At 41.1% G+C, this 18,360-nt stretch overlaps 1 protein-coding gene across 1 annotated transcript in view; it reads right to left on the bottom strand.

Annotated features, from left to right (window-relative positions):
- The window catches only part of DNAH7 (dynein axonemal heavy chain 7), a 707,015-nt gene that overhangs the window by 165,884 nt on the left and 522,771 nt on the right, over nucleotides 1-18,360 (bottom strand). The window contains exon 46 of the mRNA XM_033944671.1: nucleotides 1,230-1,363. Coding sequence (XP_033800562.1) covers nucleotides 1,230-1,363 — 134 coding nt within the window. The remainder of the gene's footprint in view (nucleotides 1-1,229; nucleotides 1,364-18,360) is intronic.

The raw sequence follows: 18,360 nt of genomic DNA, 5'->3' as shown, positions 1-18,360 counted from the left end.
GAGCCTGGGCCAATCAGGTCTTAGGCTTCGCGAGATGAGCCAGGAAGGGGCGGGCCCGCCTCATTTAGACAAGGCGGGCCTGCCGGCTGGATGGTACCAAGACCCGGCCGGCCGGCCAACAATTAAAGGTTAGTTTGGAGGGGAGGTTAGTTGGGGGGGGAAGTTAGGGGTGGTCATTGGTGGCTGTTAGCGCAGGGGGAGGGCTGTTAGCATGGCGGGGGGGTGTCTTCCAGCAGGAGGGATTGGGCACCCTCCTGCCGGTGATTGGTAGTGTCGGGGGGGGGTATCTTTTGGCAGGAGGGATTGGGCACCCTCCTGCCGGCATTCGAACAGATGGCCACTATACTTATCGCTTCAGGGAGATCCCTTGCCGTGATAAGTGTAGTGGCTGCATCTACTCTAATCCGATTCTGTAACCGGCGTCTGTAACATGGACGCCGGTTACAGAATCGGGGTTAGTGTAGGCCCTATTTTGTATTGGTCGCCCCTCCTGGGCTGTCCTATACAGAATCTGGGCCTTAATCTACATCTATAGCATAATGAAAGCATTATCATCTGTTTAGTGCAAAATTATAACCGATTTTAAGGGGAAAAAATTGATTTTGATGGTGCTTATATTCATTAGCTTTGAGTGACCTTAGGATAGGCTTAAAAATTGTACAAACAATATTTTGTGATCAAGCACATATAAATTCATGGGAAAAACTTAAACCAGTAAGGTTTCTTTAACTTTAGGTTTTTCTAGACAACCCTAATGCCCTTTATAATGGAGCTCTCATAAAAAATAAAGATATAAGACTGACCCAAGGAAATCCCTATATGTGGAAGAAATTTGTGTAATTTCTTGCAAGAACTCATATTTTTAACACTTTGGATCATTAGTACTCCTTTGAGTATACACCTTTTTTATTTTACTTAAAGTTATTTTAAACAACATCACAATTCTCCTATTTCAGAGGTTCCATTTTTATGATTACTACCAGCTACTCAAATGCTAGGAAAAAGTATGCTGCTATTCTTGCAAATAAAACAATGTCTCATAGAATTATTAATATAAAATTATCCTTCATATTACTTCTTTTTCAAATCCTAATCTTTGTATGTACCTATAGTTTCCTATAAGGACAAAGAGAAATATATTCTCAAATGAAAGGTAATCCATAGACTCCTCATAAAATAGAATTTAACTAACAGAAAATTCCATAAGCAATGTAGTTACTATTAAGTACCTTTTGTTTTCAGCTCCTTGCAAGATTAAAGCTTGTTTTTCTTCCTCAAGATCTGGTCTTTCTCTGGCTACCACAATTCCAAGAAGCTGATCCTGCATTCCTTCAGAAGTTATCATAAAGTTCAGTAAAGTCACCTATAAATTAAAGATTTCAAAACACAAATTACCAGGAAAAAAAATTGCTTCCTTGTAATGAGTGTATACTACAGGGAGAGCAATAGATACGTCATGTCATCTGAATCTCATGTCAAGAAGGTAAATAATTTCAGAGCTTCCTAGAAAACTTCCTAGAAAACTTATGTTCTTATGTGTGCATGGTTTTCCATCTTAAATAATAAAATGCTAGCCGCGCATGCGCACTTGCCTCGCGTGTTCCCTGATCCTTTTTCTGTCGGGATGTGGCAAGACAAGTGCACATGCGCGCTTATTACGTCACTGAGAGCAGCGCATGCAGGAAGCGGAGTAAAAAAAAAAACAACCGAGCGAGCCGGGCTGCTGAGAAAGCATGGGAGGCCTGGCCTGGGCTGCGGACTGGTAAGGAGCTGGGGCAGTGAGCCTTCCCTGCAGCTGAAATGGAGCCTGGCCACCCTCCGCGACAGGCCACAGGAGTCCGTGTCCTTCTCCGCTCACCCTCCTTCCTGCGGACCCGACTACCTTGGCGATTCAAGCAGCGTGTGCAGTACTCTTCACACGCTGCTTCGGGCCCTTCTACTTCCCTGATTTGCTCTGCCGCGTCTCTGATGATGTCATCAGGGACGTGCCAGAGTAAATCAGGGCAGTAGAAGGACCCGAAGCAGCATGTGAAGAGTACTGCACACGCTGCTTGAATCGCCGGGTAGGTAGTCAGGTCCGTGGGAAGGGAAGGGGGGGGGCGCAAGGACTCTGGGGAGAATGGCAGACACCGGCCCTGTACTAACTCCCGTGGACAGGGGGAGCAGGAAGGGGTGCTGATGGACAGGGGTGGGGGAAATGAAGGGAGGCCTATTGCTGGACAGAGGGAGCAGGAAGAGGTGATGATGGACAGGGGGGGAGAAAAAGGAAGGGAGGCTTATTGCTTGACAGGGGGAACAGGAAGAGGTGCTGATGGACAGGGGGGAAAAATGGACACGGGGAAAAATGAAGGGAGGCTTACTGCTGGACAGGGGGAGCAGGAAGAGGTGCTGATGGATAGGGGGGAGGTAAAACAAAGGGAGAAGGGCTGCTGCTGGATAAGGGGAGCAGTGAAGGGGTGGTAGTGGACACAGGGGAGGTAAAAATAAGGGAGAATGGACAGGAAAAAGCGGCTAAGGAGACAGAGAGAGAAAGAAATAAAGTCAAACACACATATATTCTAGCACCCGTTAATGTAACGGGCTATAAAGCTAGTAAAAGATAATAATGTATGAGATCTGTCCCTCAATGAAGGAAAGAAAATAGCATCTATTGCTAATCTGCCATTTCAATTTGGATCCAATTCTGACACTCAAGTAGAAATCTATCCACTTATTCCAAATATAAGGATCACTCATTGGAGTCTACTGTAGAGCCTGTCTACTAAAAAATTGCTTCTTCCTGCCAGATAAGTAGCCTTTAGGGTAACCCTGTGAGAGAACACCCAGTTCTACTCCTGGACAATTCTCTGACTCAGAAGGCAGGATTTCATCCCTAACTATTTGTTCAGGTAAAATATTGCTATTTAATTTTTCTAATAGCACTAGGATGATTATCTTGGTTACCATGAACATTCTTATCTGCATTGATCTCTGACTACACATAAGTTGCATGCCTCTTCCATGCCTCTCTCATGCTCTGCCAATGTAAACCACTCCTTACAAATTACTGTGCCCCTTAACCCTCTTATGCACCATTACAGAATAGCACTTAGGCCCCCAGCTAGTATTTGTGCACATAAATATATGCTTACCTAAAAAATGTTAGTATTCTGTAAATTTATTAATGCAATGTGTAAATGTGGGCACAAAGTCATAGAATTAAGGTTTAGGTTCTTAGTGAACGTCGATTTTGTTGTAGGTTGAAGTCCTGTTCAACCCAGAGTTCACTGAATTATGTTGGGCATCTGATTTATTCATGGGCAATTATTATTAACACATTATATTGATGCTTTACAAGGATTGTCATTTGCTTATATATATGTTGCCATTATGGGCTGGGAGCTTTTAAATGTTCATTTAACAAAATTATTGTGCCTAGCTATTTTTTATTAAACAATTTTGATTCTTTTTGCTTGGAATCTTTAACCATATAACTTTTTGTTTTTCAATATTTTTTGTTCAGTGGGTTGTGCCTCTCCCATTTTGATTTATTTGGATTGTGACATTAAAACTCTTTCCAAACTCTTTCCAAAGTGTTAATATGAAATGTCCTTTGCAAAAGACAGATGCATAGATTAAGTAAGTCAAGCACAATTTTATTTGCTAATAGGTCAAAATAGCAAAAAAATAGTATAGCCATGAATGATTTAAAATACAGTACTGCTTTATTGTTGACTGGAAATATAATGAACATTAGAGCAACTGCCTGATGATTTAAAATAAAGTAGTTTTTAAGATCAGTCAACATGTTTAACCTTTAATACTTCATTAATGATAATTTGTTTAAAGAAAGTGATTAATTAGAATTTGAACTTTAATGCATAATAATAGCCAGCTTTTGGAACTGAACAAAATTATAATTTAAAATATTCCAATACTCCATGTACTAGTGAGATAAGATAATTATGAATATCAATATTTGGTTATGGAAAGGGTTCAGTACAAAAGATATATTCATTTTCTTTTTCTTTTTTTTCTGATTAAGAAGATGAGAATAAAGGAGAAATGTCTATTTTTATATTTTATTAACCATGTAATTGACAAACTATTGTAAAAATAAATTTTCTAAAGAATGTTTCTGAATAATGTAATTTTTGTTTAGGGGTTTGTTTACTAAAGAGTGTTAACCCCGTAACACACATAACTGCATTAAGTTGTTTTGTGATAATACTGTATACATGCTACCGTGTGTTAGGGCAGTATATCTCAACACATGGTATGCATACCCTTGGGGCTACCTGGCATGGCAACCGAGGAGAATATTCCCTGTCCACCTATACATTGAAGCTGTGCTACTGCAGCCGGGGATCCCTCCTTGCTGCCTGTCCCACCCACTAAAACCGCTGCCGGGGATCCCTGTCCACCCCCCTCTCCTCCCAAAGCTGACCCACAGGGCTTCCCTCTAGTGTCAGAGCTGACATCAGAGGAAAGCCTTCCAGGACAGTGGGAAGAGGTTCCCAGTTACCTCCTTGCTGCACTTGCTCCTTCTGCCTTCAGCAGTTTGTTGGGGTGATGCGCAGCCAGCAGCAGTTCACACGCTGCACGTGGCTGACCCGGAAACCTTCTCTCTGATGTCAGAGGGAAGGCTTGTGGGTCTGCCACATGCAGCGTGTGAATTGCTGCCTGCGTGTCTCCCCAACAAGCCACTGAAGGTAGATGGAGCAAGTGTGGCTCAAATAAGTAAGGGGACACAATCTTTCTGGGACAAAGGAGAAAGGGGGGGCAAAGGAACATGGGGCATTGGAGGGGCACGATCCTGGGACAACAGCTGGAAGCCAGGGAGGGGATACAAACTTGACTCAGAAGGAAGGGAGGTGGCATGAACATGGGACAGAGAAGGGAGGGAGGAAGGGGGCATAGGTGTTAGAACAGGGGAAACCACAGGGGCCATGGCCTCCCCAAAAATTATCAACCAGAAGTATGGCACTCTCAACTCCCCCACCTATCACCAGGGCCAGCACGTTAGGGAGGGAGCATACAGGACAGCTTACCTGGGCCCCACAGCAACAGGGGGCCCCCAAGTGCCAGGTGAGATGAGGTAAGGTTCCCTCCCTTTGACTCCTTTGCTGCTCTCTCCAGCCACTGCCGAAGCTTGTAAACAAATTTAACACGTGCCGCAGGGCTCTAACACTGCACGTGCCCCTGCCAGCTTCCCTCCGCCTCCTCCTCCATCAACGAAACAGGAAGTTACGTCATGAGGGGGAGGAAGGAAGAGGTAAAGGGAAGCTGTCAGCGGCACGCACAGTATTAGAGCCCTGTGGCACATGTTAAATTTGTTTACAGGCTACAGCAGTGGCAGGAGAGAGAGCAGCAAGTGAGTTGAAGGAAGGGAAGCCTAACTCACCTCTTCATGCCGTCGATGGCCCCTTGTAGCTGTGGGGCTCAGTAGGAAGAGAACAAAATAATTTGACAATACGGTGAGTGAGGGGAAAAGAGATAGGATTGGAGGAGGCTCCTTACCGCTGGTGGCTTGCCGAGCGCTCCTCAAGCTTCAGGGCTGGCAGTGGGACATGTTAGTAGCAGCCCATTTGCTACAGCAACCACAGCTTCCTTCCTCTACCAGCGGAACTACTTGAGCAGAGATGGGGAAGCAGCTGGAACCCGGACCTCAAAGACACTTGAAAGGGGAGTAGCTGACTCAGGAGAGAGTTAATGAATATGCATGAGGCACAAATTGGTCTCATGCATAGGCATTGAGCTTACTCCAAATACCAGCCCATTTGGGTGGGCCTGCAGGGGATGCCACATACCAGGATCATGATGGGGAAAAGGAAAAAAGAGTGGGGCAGGAGTATTGGGAAAGAGACAGTTGATACTGAGGATGAGAGACAAAATGGCATTGTAGATAGGGAAAGAAACAGAGAAGATGTTGGATTGTAGGGATGTAAAAGAGGGAGAGACAGAAGAGATCCTGGATGGCTGCAGTGGAGAAGGGGGGAGAGAAAAGATTCCGGATGAAATGGGGGGGGGGAGAGACATGGGATGGAAAAGGGTCAAAACTGAATGGAAGAGAGAGAGGGGAAACTAGAGGGAAGGGGGAGACTCTGGTTAGAAGGGAGAGAGAGAGAGAGGAGGGAGAAAGAGAGAAGAAGAAGACGGTGGATAGAATAGGACACAGTTAGTGAAATTCTGAGAAATATGAGGAAGAGGAAGGGGATGTCAAGGGTGAGGGGAGAGAAAAAGAATTGTTGGACATAGGTGTGTGGAGTGGGAGGAAAAGAGAGATGGTATACATGGGGAAAGGAAGAAAGAGGGAAAATTGTTGGACATGATAGTGGTGAGAGGAGGGAGGGAGAAATGTTATAGTGGGAGGGAGGAAAGATGACAAAGAAGGAAGAGATGTCAGATTCTGGAGAATAGTGATGGAAGGAGGGAAGAGAAAGATGTCAGACCACTGGAATGGAAAGGAGAGAGATGCCAGACCAGGGAATTGAAGGGAAGGAGAGAGGAGTGATGCTAAACTTCAAGAATGAGAGGAAAGAGATACCAGATCACAGAAAGGAGAAGAGAGAAAGAGAAAGATGTTAGACCACAGGAAAAGGGAGGGAAGAAGACAGAGATGCCAGACCATGGAAAGAGGAGAGAGATTCCAGGCTATGGGAAGGAAAGGAAAAAGATGCCAAACCAGAGGGGGGAAGAGGGAAGACAGAGATGTCTGACTACAGGAGAGGGAGAGAGAGGGATGAGATGGTGCATAAGGATGGAGGAGAAGGGGAGACAGAGGGAGGAGATGGTTCACATCAATAGGTGTGGCAGGGAAGAGATAAGAAGAAATGCTTCTTATGGATAGATGGGAATAGGGGAGAAGTGGGAGGAGATGGTACACATGGATAGATGGGAAGGGAAGACATGGAAAAGTAGATAGATTTTGAGAAGGCAAAAGAACAGAATGTTAAAAATTAATGCTAAAGATGAATATAGGAGAAAAAGTGAAAAAGGAGAGAAAAACAGCAAATGGATAAGAAGGAAGTGCAGCCAGAGACAGGGAAAAAGATGGTTAGAAAAATAAAATCTTGACAAACTTCACACACTGTGTTGGAAGAAGCACTTCAAACTAACCCTTCTTTTAATGAAAACGAGTCTCAGAAGCTTTGGTGAGGCATTCCAAGCACTCATACCGCCTGCAACTGCCTCACAGGCTAAGGCAAATTAATCATAGGCTCCTCTTGCAGCCGGGAACCGCACAGGTTTTTCTCACATTTGAGTTTTTTACTGTGCCGTTCCCAGTTGCAAGAGGAGCCTATTGTAAAGCGCTTTATCAAATTTTAAACAAACTATAAACTATTAATTTGCCTTAGCCTGTGTGGCAGTTGAAAGCAGTGTAAGTGCTTGGAATGCCTCACCAAAGCTTCTGAGGCTCGTTTTCAGTATAAGAAGGGTTAGTTTGAGGTGCTTCTTCCAACACAGTGTGTGAAGTTTGTCAAGATTTTGATTGATAAGTGGTATTGTAGTTGACAATTTTACCTTTGGAATATTTTTTAGAAAAAGAAAATCACCAGACAAAAAAGGTAGGGGAAATTATTTTATTTTCAATTTAGTGACTGAAATGTGCCGGTTTTGAGAATTTACATCTGCTATTTATTCCCCCCTTTTGCAAAACCGCGATAGCAGTTTTTAGCGCAGGCCAGTGCGTTGAATGCTCTGCACTGCTCCCAAAACTCAGAGTTCCTGCACTAAAAACTGCTATTGCAATTTTGAAAAGAAAAAAAAAAGGGATGGATATATTTTGCAATGTTCAGAAAGAAATGCATTTGTTTCTATTTCTCTGCAGTTGTACTGAATGCAGAGTCTTTTGTTTGTATACTGTATATTAATACTTTTAGTTTGTGGTCCCGTATTTGCATAGAGGTTATCTGTGTTCTGCATGTGTGACCAAGGCCAGGTGTTCTGGTAGGAATGAATGTTGAGAAACAAACAGTGTGCTTTGTGTAGTTTAATTTTGTGGTTAACCATTATGTGTTGTTAATAAGATTATATTGTGTGTATATACAGTATGAAAAATGAATGGAAAAATTGGTATTACAATTAGTACTATTATGGGAACGAGCGGGGTCTAGGGTGGAGCTTGGGTGGGATTTGGGGTGGAGCTTTTGGGCTCCCCCAAGCAAAAAAGCGTTCCACTGCCTATGGAAGGAGGCACCAACTTGGGACATAGGAGTGAGAGAATAGAAAGGGAGAAATGTTGGGCATGAGTGTGTGAGTGAGAGGGAAAGAGATGGTGGCATATGAGGAAAGGAAGAAAGAGGAATTTTGGGCATAGAGAGATAGAGGAGAGTGATAGAGATGCATGGGGAAGAGAAGGATGAGAGGGAGAAATGTTGGATATGGTGGTGGAGAGGGAACAGAGAGAGAGATTGAAGGGGATGCAAGGGGGAGGAATATTGGACATAGTGATGGAGGGAGAGGTGTGGCATGGTGCTGGAGAGGGGTGATAGAAGTAGAAATGGGCATGGGGCTGGTGGGCAGTGGTGTAAAATGCTGCACATGATCCGGGAGAATATAGAGGGAAAAATGTAGGACTCAAGGAGGGACAGAGAGAGAGATGTTGGTTGGGGAAGGGAATGAGGTCCGGAGGAAAGGAATAATGCAGGAGGCAGAAAGAAAGAAATATTGGATGCATAGTTAGAAGGAAGTGCAACCAGAGTCTCATGAAATCACCAGGAAACAAAGGTAGGAAAAATTATTTTATTTTCAATTTATAATAATAATAATAATTTATTGTTTATATACCGCCAAAGCCAAGGTAGTTCGAGGCGGTTTACAGTAAAGAAGAGCTGAACATACAGCGAAAAAAAACAATGAAGTCTTTGAGTACAATACAATACAATGTAATATAGAAGAGCTGGACATACAGTGAGGAAAAAACAAAAGACACGAAGTCTTTGAGTACATGACTGTTTGTACATAGTACGGTAACATTGTAGGGACGGGTTTACAATAAGAGTAAGTCAAAAGGAAGAGAAGGTCGTACAGTGTGGGGTAAGCAGTGAAGGCTATGGGAATTCTTGGTCAATAGGAAGTAGATCGAGGCGATTTGCAAAGAATGGAATGTCATACAATGTGGGATAAGCAGTGAAGACTTTAGGAATTCTTGGTCACAAATCGGTTGAACAGTTTGGTTTTGATTAGTTTTCTGAAGTTGAGGTAGGATGAGGAGTGCATGATGGTGCTGCTTAGCCAGTCGTTCTGTAGACTTGCTTGGAAGGCAAGCGTTCTGTCAAGGAATCTTTTGTATCGGCAGATTTTTATTGTAGGGTGGCTGAACATGCGCATTCTGCGTGTAGGCCTGGTGGAGCAGTCTAGTTTGAAATGGGAGACCAGGTACAGAGGGGCCAGACCGAGAGTGGATTTGAAACAGAGGCATGCAAATTTGAACAATACTCTTGCCTCCAGGGGCAACCAGTGGAGTTTTTGGTAGTAGGGGGTTATGTGGTCCCATTTCTTTAGGCCGAAAATCAGTCGCACAGTTGAGTTTTGTATGATTCAGAGTTTTTGAATGGTTTTCTTGAGCGACCCTAAATAAATAATATTGCAATAGTCAAGTAGGTTTAGGATGGAGGATTGCACCAGTAGGCAGAATGATGTTGAGTCGAAGTATTTTCTGATGGTTCTAAGTTTCCATAGTGTCGAGAAGTTTTTTCTGATTAGAAGCTCTGAATGCGTATCTAGGGTGAGGTAGCGGTCCAGTGTCACTCCTAGGATTTTTATGGTATCGACAATAGGGCAGATCTGACCATTCAGGGTTATTGTAGTATCTTTGATTTTGTCATTTGGGCTTGCCAGGAAGAATTTGGTTTTTTCGGGGTTGAGTTTCAGTTTGAACTCTGTCATCCATGTTTCGATTTGTTTTAGAGTTAGTGCTAGATGGATCTTCGTCTCAGGGGTCAGGCTTGTTAGGGGCAGGATTATGATTACATCGTCGGCGTAGATGTGGAATTTGATTTTTGCTTTTTGCAGTAGATTTAGCAAAGGGGCTAGGTAAATGTTGAACAGAGTAGGGGATAGGGGAAACCCTGTGGGACACCGCATGGATTGACCCAGCTGGAGGACTGGATATTGTCGCTATAGACTTGGTACGTTCGTTTAGTGATCAAAATGTGTCAGTTTTGAGAATTTATATATACTGTCTATAGTTTGCACTATATTTGTCTATTTTTCTATAGTTGTTACTGAGGTGACATTGCATATTTTAAAGTCATCTGCCTTGACCTCTAGGAAAAAAACCCTGAATATAAATGATAATTAACATTTTCTCTGCATACAGTGTATTTTAGTTTTTTTAAAAAAAATTTGTGGTTACCATTATGTATTAATAAGATTATATTGTGTGTATATGAAAAATGGATGGAAGAAATTACATTATAATTAGTTGTTATTATGGGGTGGGGTCAGGGGCGGAGCCTGGGTGGGTCAGGGTGGAGCTTAGGTAGGGTATTCGGTTGATATTTGTTAGACTTGGGGGGCACTTGGCTTGAAGAAGTTGAGAAACACTGTTAGAGAATTTTTCTGGAGAAGACATGACATATGCATTGCATGGGCTTGGACAGCAATTAATGTGTGCTAATGACTACTTTAGCACATTAGTGCATAAAACATTCCCTGAAATAGATTTACAGTTAAAATGCACTACAATCTGTATTAACTCAAAATCCTAATGTCTTTTAATAAGCATACCCTTAGTCTCTTAGAATGCTTTCAATTATAAATTCTTGTAATAACTAATGAGCAAGGCTCCAGTCATGGTTCATGGGCTTGTCATGCCACATGGCAGTTTCATTACCAGCAGGGCTTCCCAAGGCAGATAGGTTTCAGCAGATATGTCAGACTAATGCTGTACCACCCATTTGGGCAGCAGCAGATGGGCAACGTTGAAAGTGGAGGATCATGTTTGATACAGCAACAGTGACAACATTGAATTTATACTGAGCAGAAGGAAGGTCCAGCAATCTACTTCTGTATTCTGCCTTGAAAACTTAATGATGTTCATCAAGTTATGACTCAAAGACAAGTCGATGGCACCTATCAATGATCAAGAATTCACTGAAAAAGACTGAGCCTATAGTTATTCAGAGAAACATATGGTAAACAAAAAAGAAAAAAACAACACATAATTAATGAATGACAGTTTCATCTTTTGGCTAAATAATCTTGGCAGCCTAATAATTTAATTGTGAAGGATATAAGCTAATTAAATAATTGAAACAAAACAGTTATTTAAGGGACTTGGGAAAACTCTTTGCTTATTTCTAGGACAAGCAGCATAAAATCTGTTTTACTTTTTCAGGATCTTGCTAGATTCTTGTGACCTGGATTGTCCATTGTTGGAAACAGGATACTGGGCTTGATGGACTTTCGGTCTGTCCTAGCATGGCAACTCATAGTTCTTATGAATTTATCAATTTGGGTGACCATTAAGAAGTGTTATTTTACTGTTAATCCCAGTTACTAGTAATAATAATAATAATAATTTATTTCTTATATACTGCTATACCGTGAAGTTCGAAGTGGTTTACAATAAAGATACATTTTGACAGTACATGGGATAGAAACGGTTTACAATAAAGATACATTTAGTCAGTACATGGGATACAAGTGGGTTACAATACAAGTGGTTTACTATCAAGGTGCATTTGTCAGTGCACTAGGTCTCACTGAATAAAAAGGGACCTGTGCTAAAATAGCACGAGTAGGTAATAAAAAAATATGTCTTAATAGTAGTCCACATTGATAATGCCTCTTTAGACTATTCCATGGAACATTAGTATAGAAAAAACAAAGTTATTATTATTATTATTAGTTCTCAAACACATGCAAAACACTTTTAGGGTAACTTTTGAAGTGATTTGGGCATGTAGAACAAATTTTACATTCTTATGAAGGCACTTAAAAAAAAATTGCTCAAAGGTATATGTACCAAAATGTTTTACCAAGAGAGTAGAGGCACGGTATTGCCAATGAATAATTAGCATAATATTCAATTTTGAGATGCAATAGAGAGATATATCTAGGAGATATGGAGGGCATTATCAATATTATGTCTAAGAGGGTCATTTTCAATAGGACGTTGTGACAGTGTATGAAACCCTGCCACTTCCCCTGCTTGACACTGTTTCTCAGACTCAGAATAAACCTCAGGAAAACCCGACACTCCCCCTCCTGGTTAAATTGTCTCACAACCACAGCAGCACTGAGAAGGAGTTTCCCTCAGGGAGGGGAGAAAAATAGGAAACTAGGAAGTGACTCAGGGGAACTTAAAAGGTCGAGCCAGACCTAAGAGGAGAGATTTACTAGAGGGAACCTAGGAGCAGGAGAAGCTGGTTGAAGGGACTGGCACTGACAGAGCTTATAGGAGGTAAGACTCTACGGCACCTGCATTTGTTCTAGTGCCTGTTAAGACCTGGGACTAAATGCTGCCTAACTGTTTCCTTCACATGGAATAAAGACTGTTTGGGGCGTGTCACACCCTATGGAGAACGGGACTTGTATTTGGGAAAAGACTGAGGAAAAGCCTAATTGTTTCCTTTGAAGGACAAAAACTGTTTCCTTTGAAGGACACAAACTGTGAAGAAACAGGCTCTGCACTACTGTTGAATTAAAGAGTTTTTTTTTTTTTTTTTCTTGAATGCCCAGAGTGTGGTCTGCCTGTCCATCTGTGCAACCCTTCTCATGAGCTCGCTGCACAACTCTATCACAGATGTCAGTCAAATTTGGCAAAAATATCCAGAAATCTAGTAGAGAAATTGTCCGTTTTCAAAACAGATAGACGTCTATCTTTTATTTTGAAAATGACCTATGTAGATGTTTTGGTCCTTAGTACATCTATCTTTTTTGGCCATTTTCACAAATAAAAACGTCCACTTGAAAAACACACAAAAGCAAGTTTTGCAGACATACCCAACTACCTTGTCTGATCGTGGTAGGAGAAATTCCTTCAGCTGAGTTGGTTTTGGGGTTTCCTGCTGGCTCAGCTGATGGGGATTCCCCCTGCAGGATCAGCTGAACTGGCAAGGAGATTCCTCCCTCCCTCCCAGGCACCGATCGCCTCCAGTACACCTCCAAACTATCCAAATAAAAAAAGAGCCACCGAGCCCTACACCCCTCTCCCCAACTAGACTCCCGACATCCCCCAACATCCCTGACCACCTCTCTAACATTCCCAGACCCCTCCCCCAAATCTCCCACATCCCAACATTCCTCAACACCCCAATATCCCTGGACTTCCCCCCCCCCAATTCCCCCACATCCCCCAACATTTATGGACCCCCTCGACATCCACCCAACACCCCCGTATCTTTGAATGACAAATTGGCAGGAGAGAAGCCCACTCCCTCCTGCCTATAGGGCCGCATGCTCAGAATGATGGTCCTTCCCCCTCCCAATGCATCTTGGGATGCAGTGAAAGGAACCTAAGGCCCTGATTGGCTCAAAACCGCAATTGGCTCAAAATCACCTAACTTGTGGTTGCCAGTCTGTGCAGTTGTCAATCAACTGCTAGGCATCCTTTATAGAAACACACCTACTAACAACAAAATAATGTCCTCAATTCCCACCTTTTGGGGCCGCCGACCACTTAAGAAAACCTCCTTTCCTACAGAAATATTGGCTAGATCTTACACCATCATTCCAATTTGTCCCTCTCTTACCTCTTTTACTACCCCACCTCATTCTCTTTCTAAACTCAACATTGGTTTAGTAAATGTACGATCCCTAAAAAATAAACATCACCTCATTCATGATACTATTATTCAACACAAACTCCAAATCCTATGCCTCACTGAAATCTGGTTAGCTCAAGGTGAAGAAGCTTATTTAACTCAAGCATGCCCCCCAAATTACAAGACTATCTTTCAACCTCGTTTAAACAAAAAAGGAGGTGGAGTAGCTGTTATTTACCATACCTCCATTCCCCTTCACCCTAATTCCTCTAATTTATCTGCCACCTCCCCAGTTGAAACTCTTCCATTTTCCATTAAACTCTTTCACACTTTTAATTTTCTTCTAATCTATCTTCCCCCTCCAGTAAACAAGACTTCTCTCTCAACTCTTATCTCTACTATTTCAGAATTCAATATTAATTATCCAGACTCCATTATCCTCGGAGACTTTAACATTCATTTTAACTTGCCCAACCATCACAATACCTCTGAACTCCTAACGCTGATCTCCGACCTTTCTCTAACTCCTCCTTTTTCTTTGCCCACCCACATGGCTGGCAACACAATAGACATGATTTTCTGTCCCACATCTACTTCCTATTTATTTCAAAATTTCCAATTCCATTCTATACCCTGGTCGGATCACCTACTTATTAATTGGCAACTAGATTTCCCTTCACCCTCAGGAATTGTCCAAAAACAAAACAAAAAAGATACATCCACAACCCGTAATACTAATAAAATCACTCTTACATCCATCCAGAACCATTTCAATCTAAACCTCACAGACTTTTCTTCTCTTCCTCTTGACGAACAAACTTCCCTCTGGTATACTTCCACAAAATCCCTACTAGACTCCCTGACACCCCAACAAGAAAAAAAGAAATTTACTTCAAACCTAACCCATAAAAAACAACCCTGGTACAACGAAAATCTTACTCTTTTACGCAGACAACTTCGCTCCATAGAGCATAAATGGCGAAAGACCAACCTTCCCAATTTCCTAATGCTATACAGAGAAAAATCCTCTTACTATAAAAAAGCTATTCAACACGCTAAAAAGGAATATTTTGCCAAACTTATTATCTCCACCCGCAATTCTTCAACACTTTTCAATCTCGCTCAATCTCTGTCAAAATATTCTACCAAAAAACTACCCCCAACTACCACTCCCTCTGCAATTGAACTAATAAACTTCTTTGACAATAAAATTAAGAATATCAGAACACATTTCGGAACACCTCCATCCTCTCCTTCCTCCCATATCACCAATGACTCTTCCACTCTATCATTCAGTACCTTTTCTACATTTACAATGCCCTCACTAGCAAATTTACTACTAATATTGCAATCTCTCAATACCTCTAACACTCCCCTGGAAAGTATCCCTCCTTTTCTTCTCAAAAAATTATTCTCTTTCTTTGGTCCATATCTCTGGGAATTGATATCTAAATAATTTTCCAACTGTTCTGTCCCTTTGACATGGAAAACTGCTCTTGTTTTTCCAAAAATTAAACATCACAATCTAGATCCTTCCCTCCCAGCAAACTACCACCCAATTGCAAATCTTCCTTTAATATCTAAACTAACGGAAAAAAATCATACACACACAATTGTCAGAATTCATTGAAAAAACTTTCGCTTTACATCCCTGCCAAACAGGATTCAACTGAACTGTCTCTGCTAGGCCTTATTTCAACCCTACACTACTATCTTGACCACCAAAAATCTGTCCTTCTTATCTCACTCGACCTATCTGCAGCCTTTGACACCATTGACCATTCGCTTCTCCTAAATAGACTTAAAGAGTGCGGTATCACAGGAACGGCACTATTTTGGTTTTCATCTTACTTTCAAGAACGCAGCTTTAAAGTCTTTGCCAGGAATGAAACCTCTCCATCTATATCATTAACGTATGGGGTCCCGCAAGGTTCCATTCTTTCCCCATTACTATTTAATATCTTTCTATCTCCACTCTTAACCTTAGCACAATCTATCGGATTCATGATCTTTGCCTATGCAGACGACATACAACTCTTTCACCCAATCAATATTTCCAATACGTCTGATATAAAAGATATAAACAATAAACTGGACTCCATAAACGATTGGCTTCATTCTAATAAACTTTCTCTCAACATAGATAAATCTCGCGGTCTTCTATTTTCAACCAAAAATTCTGAATTTCTCCCTGAAAAAATTTCTATTAAATCAATCCCAATTCAAATGGAGACAAAAATAAAAATCTTAGGAGTTATCATTGATAAAGATCTATCATTCCATGACCATATTAGTTCGGTAGTTAAAACATGTTTCTTTAAACTACGCATAATCCGTTCATTGACCTCAATTTTAGAAACTGAATCTATCAAAATTCTTGTCCATTCTTTAATTAATTCTCACCTGGATTACTGTAATTCCCTACTCAATGGCCTCCCACAAAAAGAAATTCGACGCCTTCAACTTATACAAAACACCGCAATAAAACTCATCTATAACCTAGGTAAATATGATCATGTTACGCCAGCTCTGAAAGAAGCTCACTGGCTACCCGTGACGCATCGAATCACCTACAAAATCATCCTTTTGTCATTTAAAATAAAATCTTCTCACCTGCCGCTATATCTTCACAAACTTCTCATTCCTCAGCGCTCTACTCGAACTTTGAGATCTTCAAATCAAAATCTCTTATTGATTCCGTCTATAAAAGAGTTTTATTACACACAAAAAATAAATTTTGCGGTAACAGCCCCGACATTGTGGAACTCTCTTCCACAACCACTTCGAGACGAACAACATCTTGACAAATTTAAGAAAAACTTAAAAACATTTTTATTTCGTGATGCATTCTCTATTATTTAATTTCTCTCTTTTTAATTTCTCTTCTATTTAATTTCTCTCTTTTATAAACATTTCATATATTTTATCCCCATCCAACTTGTTTTTCTCCCAACCCCTCTTTCTCCTTTTTCTACCTACAATGTAACTTTACCCATCCATTCCCTCTATCCTCACTGTTAAGTACGTCTTGTTAATATCTTTAATGTTCACTATATATTATTTAAATTACTAAATAATTCTTCAATTGTTCTTATTCTTATCTGTCTTTTTTAAATCTAATGTAAACCGTCCAGATATTTGCTTGATGGTCGGTATATTAAAATCTAATAAACTTGAAACTTGATAAACTAGCAATGCTTAGGTGTCCTTTGGTGTCACTACATGTCATTGAGCTAGGTGCCGGTATATTAGGCCAGATTTTTTACCTGACCTAATTTACCAGCACCTATCTTGCACACCTAGCAATGCCTAGGTTTACAACGCCTATTCTCCACCCCTAACCACGTCTACTTTTCAGGTAGGTGTTGTTAGGCATTAGAGTGCACCTGGACTTAGGCATCATAAGTGCCATGTGGATAAGCCATACACAACTTTAATTAGTAATTTAAAAAATGTTTTTAATTGGTTTTCGTGGTCAATTACCACACCACATAATCAATTAAAAAACAATTTGGTTAGGCATGGATTTTAGTTAGGCATTACTAGGCATCCACAATTAGAGTGCCATTTATATAATCAGGTCCAGTGTGGCCCATAGACTTCCCAGTAACCTGATTTTATGCATTTTTCCCTAGAATGTCTATGGGCCAGCATTTTTAGTAGACTGGCCACATAGACATCCTAGCAGGGCAGTGGGGCAATCTAGGAGGCACTGCAATGCATGCCATATAAAAGGTCCTAGGTACAACTTCCACCATAACCATCTTATATCGTATTGTGAACCTCTAGGAACAGAAAAACCCCCCAACAACTGTATCCCATTGTGCACCACTACAATAACCCTGAAGCTTGCAGGTGTCACCTATACTGTATGTAGGTACAGCAGATATTTTGTGGGTTTTTAGAAGGCTCATATTTTTCACCACAAAAGTACTAGTTGGAGTGGGACTTGGCCAGAGGTCCCCTTCTCTACAGCCCACTGCAGTGACTACTAGCTTTCTTCTGGGACCAACTTGCTACTCTAATAGGACAGGCCATCATATCTGGAGTTTTCATAAAGCCTGGTATAATAATAATAATAACTTTATTTTTCTATACCGCCAACAATCTTGAGAGTTCTAGGCGGTTTACATTGAAAGAGAGCTGGACAATCAACGAATTACAATATGCAAATAGTCATTGAATTACAGTATACAGAATCATAAGATATAGCGAATTACAATATACAGATTTTTAGAATTTCAAAAGTATAGGCAGGGGAGGACATGTTAGAGAGAAAAGAGATTTATTTAGAGATTGAAATAGTTATTATTTAGGCGATAAATCTATCGAATAAAGCAGTTTTTATGGCTTTTCTAAAAGCGTCATAGGTCAGTTTAGCTCCATTTATGTAATCATCTAACCAGTGATGTTGTGTGTTTGCTTGGTATGTACTGTCATTGTCACATCTTGGGTGAGGGGAGGATGGAGTCAGTGATCACTAGGGAATTAAAGGGGGGGGGGGTGTCATGCCTTAATCTCTCCACTGTTTATTTGATCTTTTAGGCACAGTTGATTAACATTTTGCACACCTTAAAGACCTGATTTCACAGCACATTGGAAACATAATAATGAATCTTATTGATATATGCATTAATGGATTCTTGAAGATTAGTACATATACATC

Source organism: Geotrypetes seraphini, chromosome 5, assembly GCF_902459505.1.
Source record: "Geotrypetes seraphini chromosome 5, aGeoSer1.1, whole genome shotgun sequence".
In the NCBI taxonomy this organism is placed as follows: Eukaryota; Metazoa; Chordata; class Amphibia; order Gymnophiona; family Dermophiidae; genus Geotrypetes; species Geotrypetes seraphini.
This window is presented reverse-complemented; position numbering and strand designations above follow the sequence as displayed.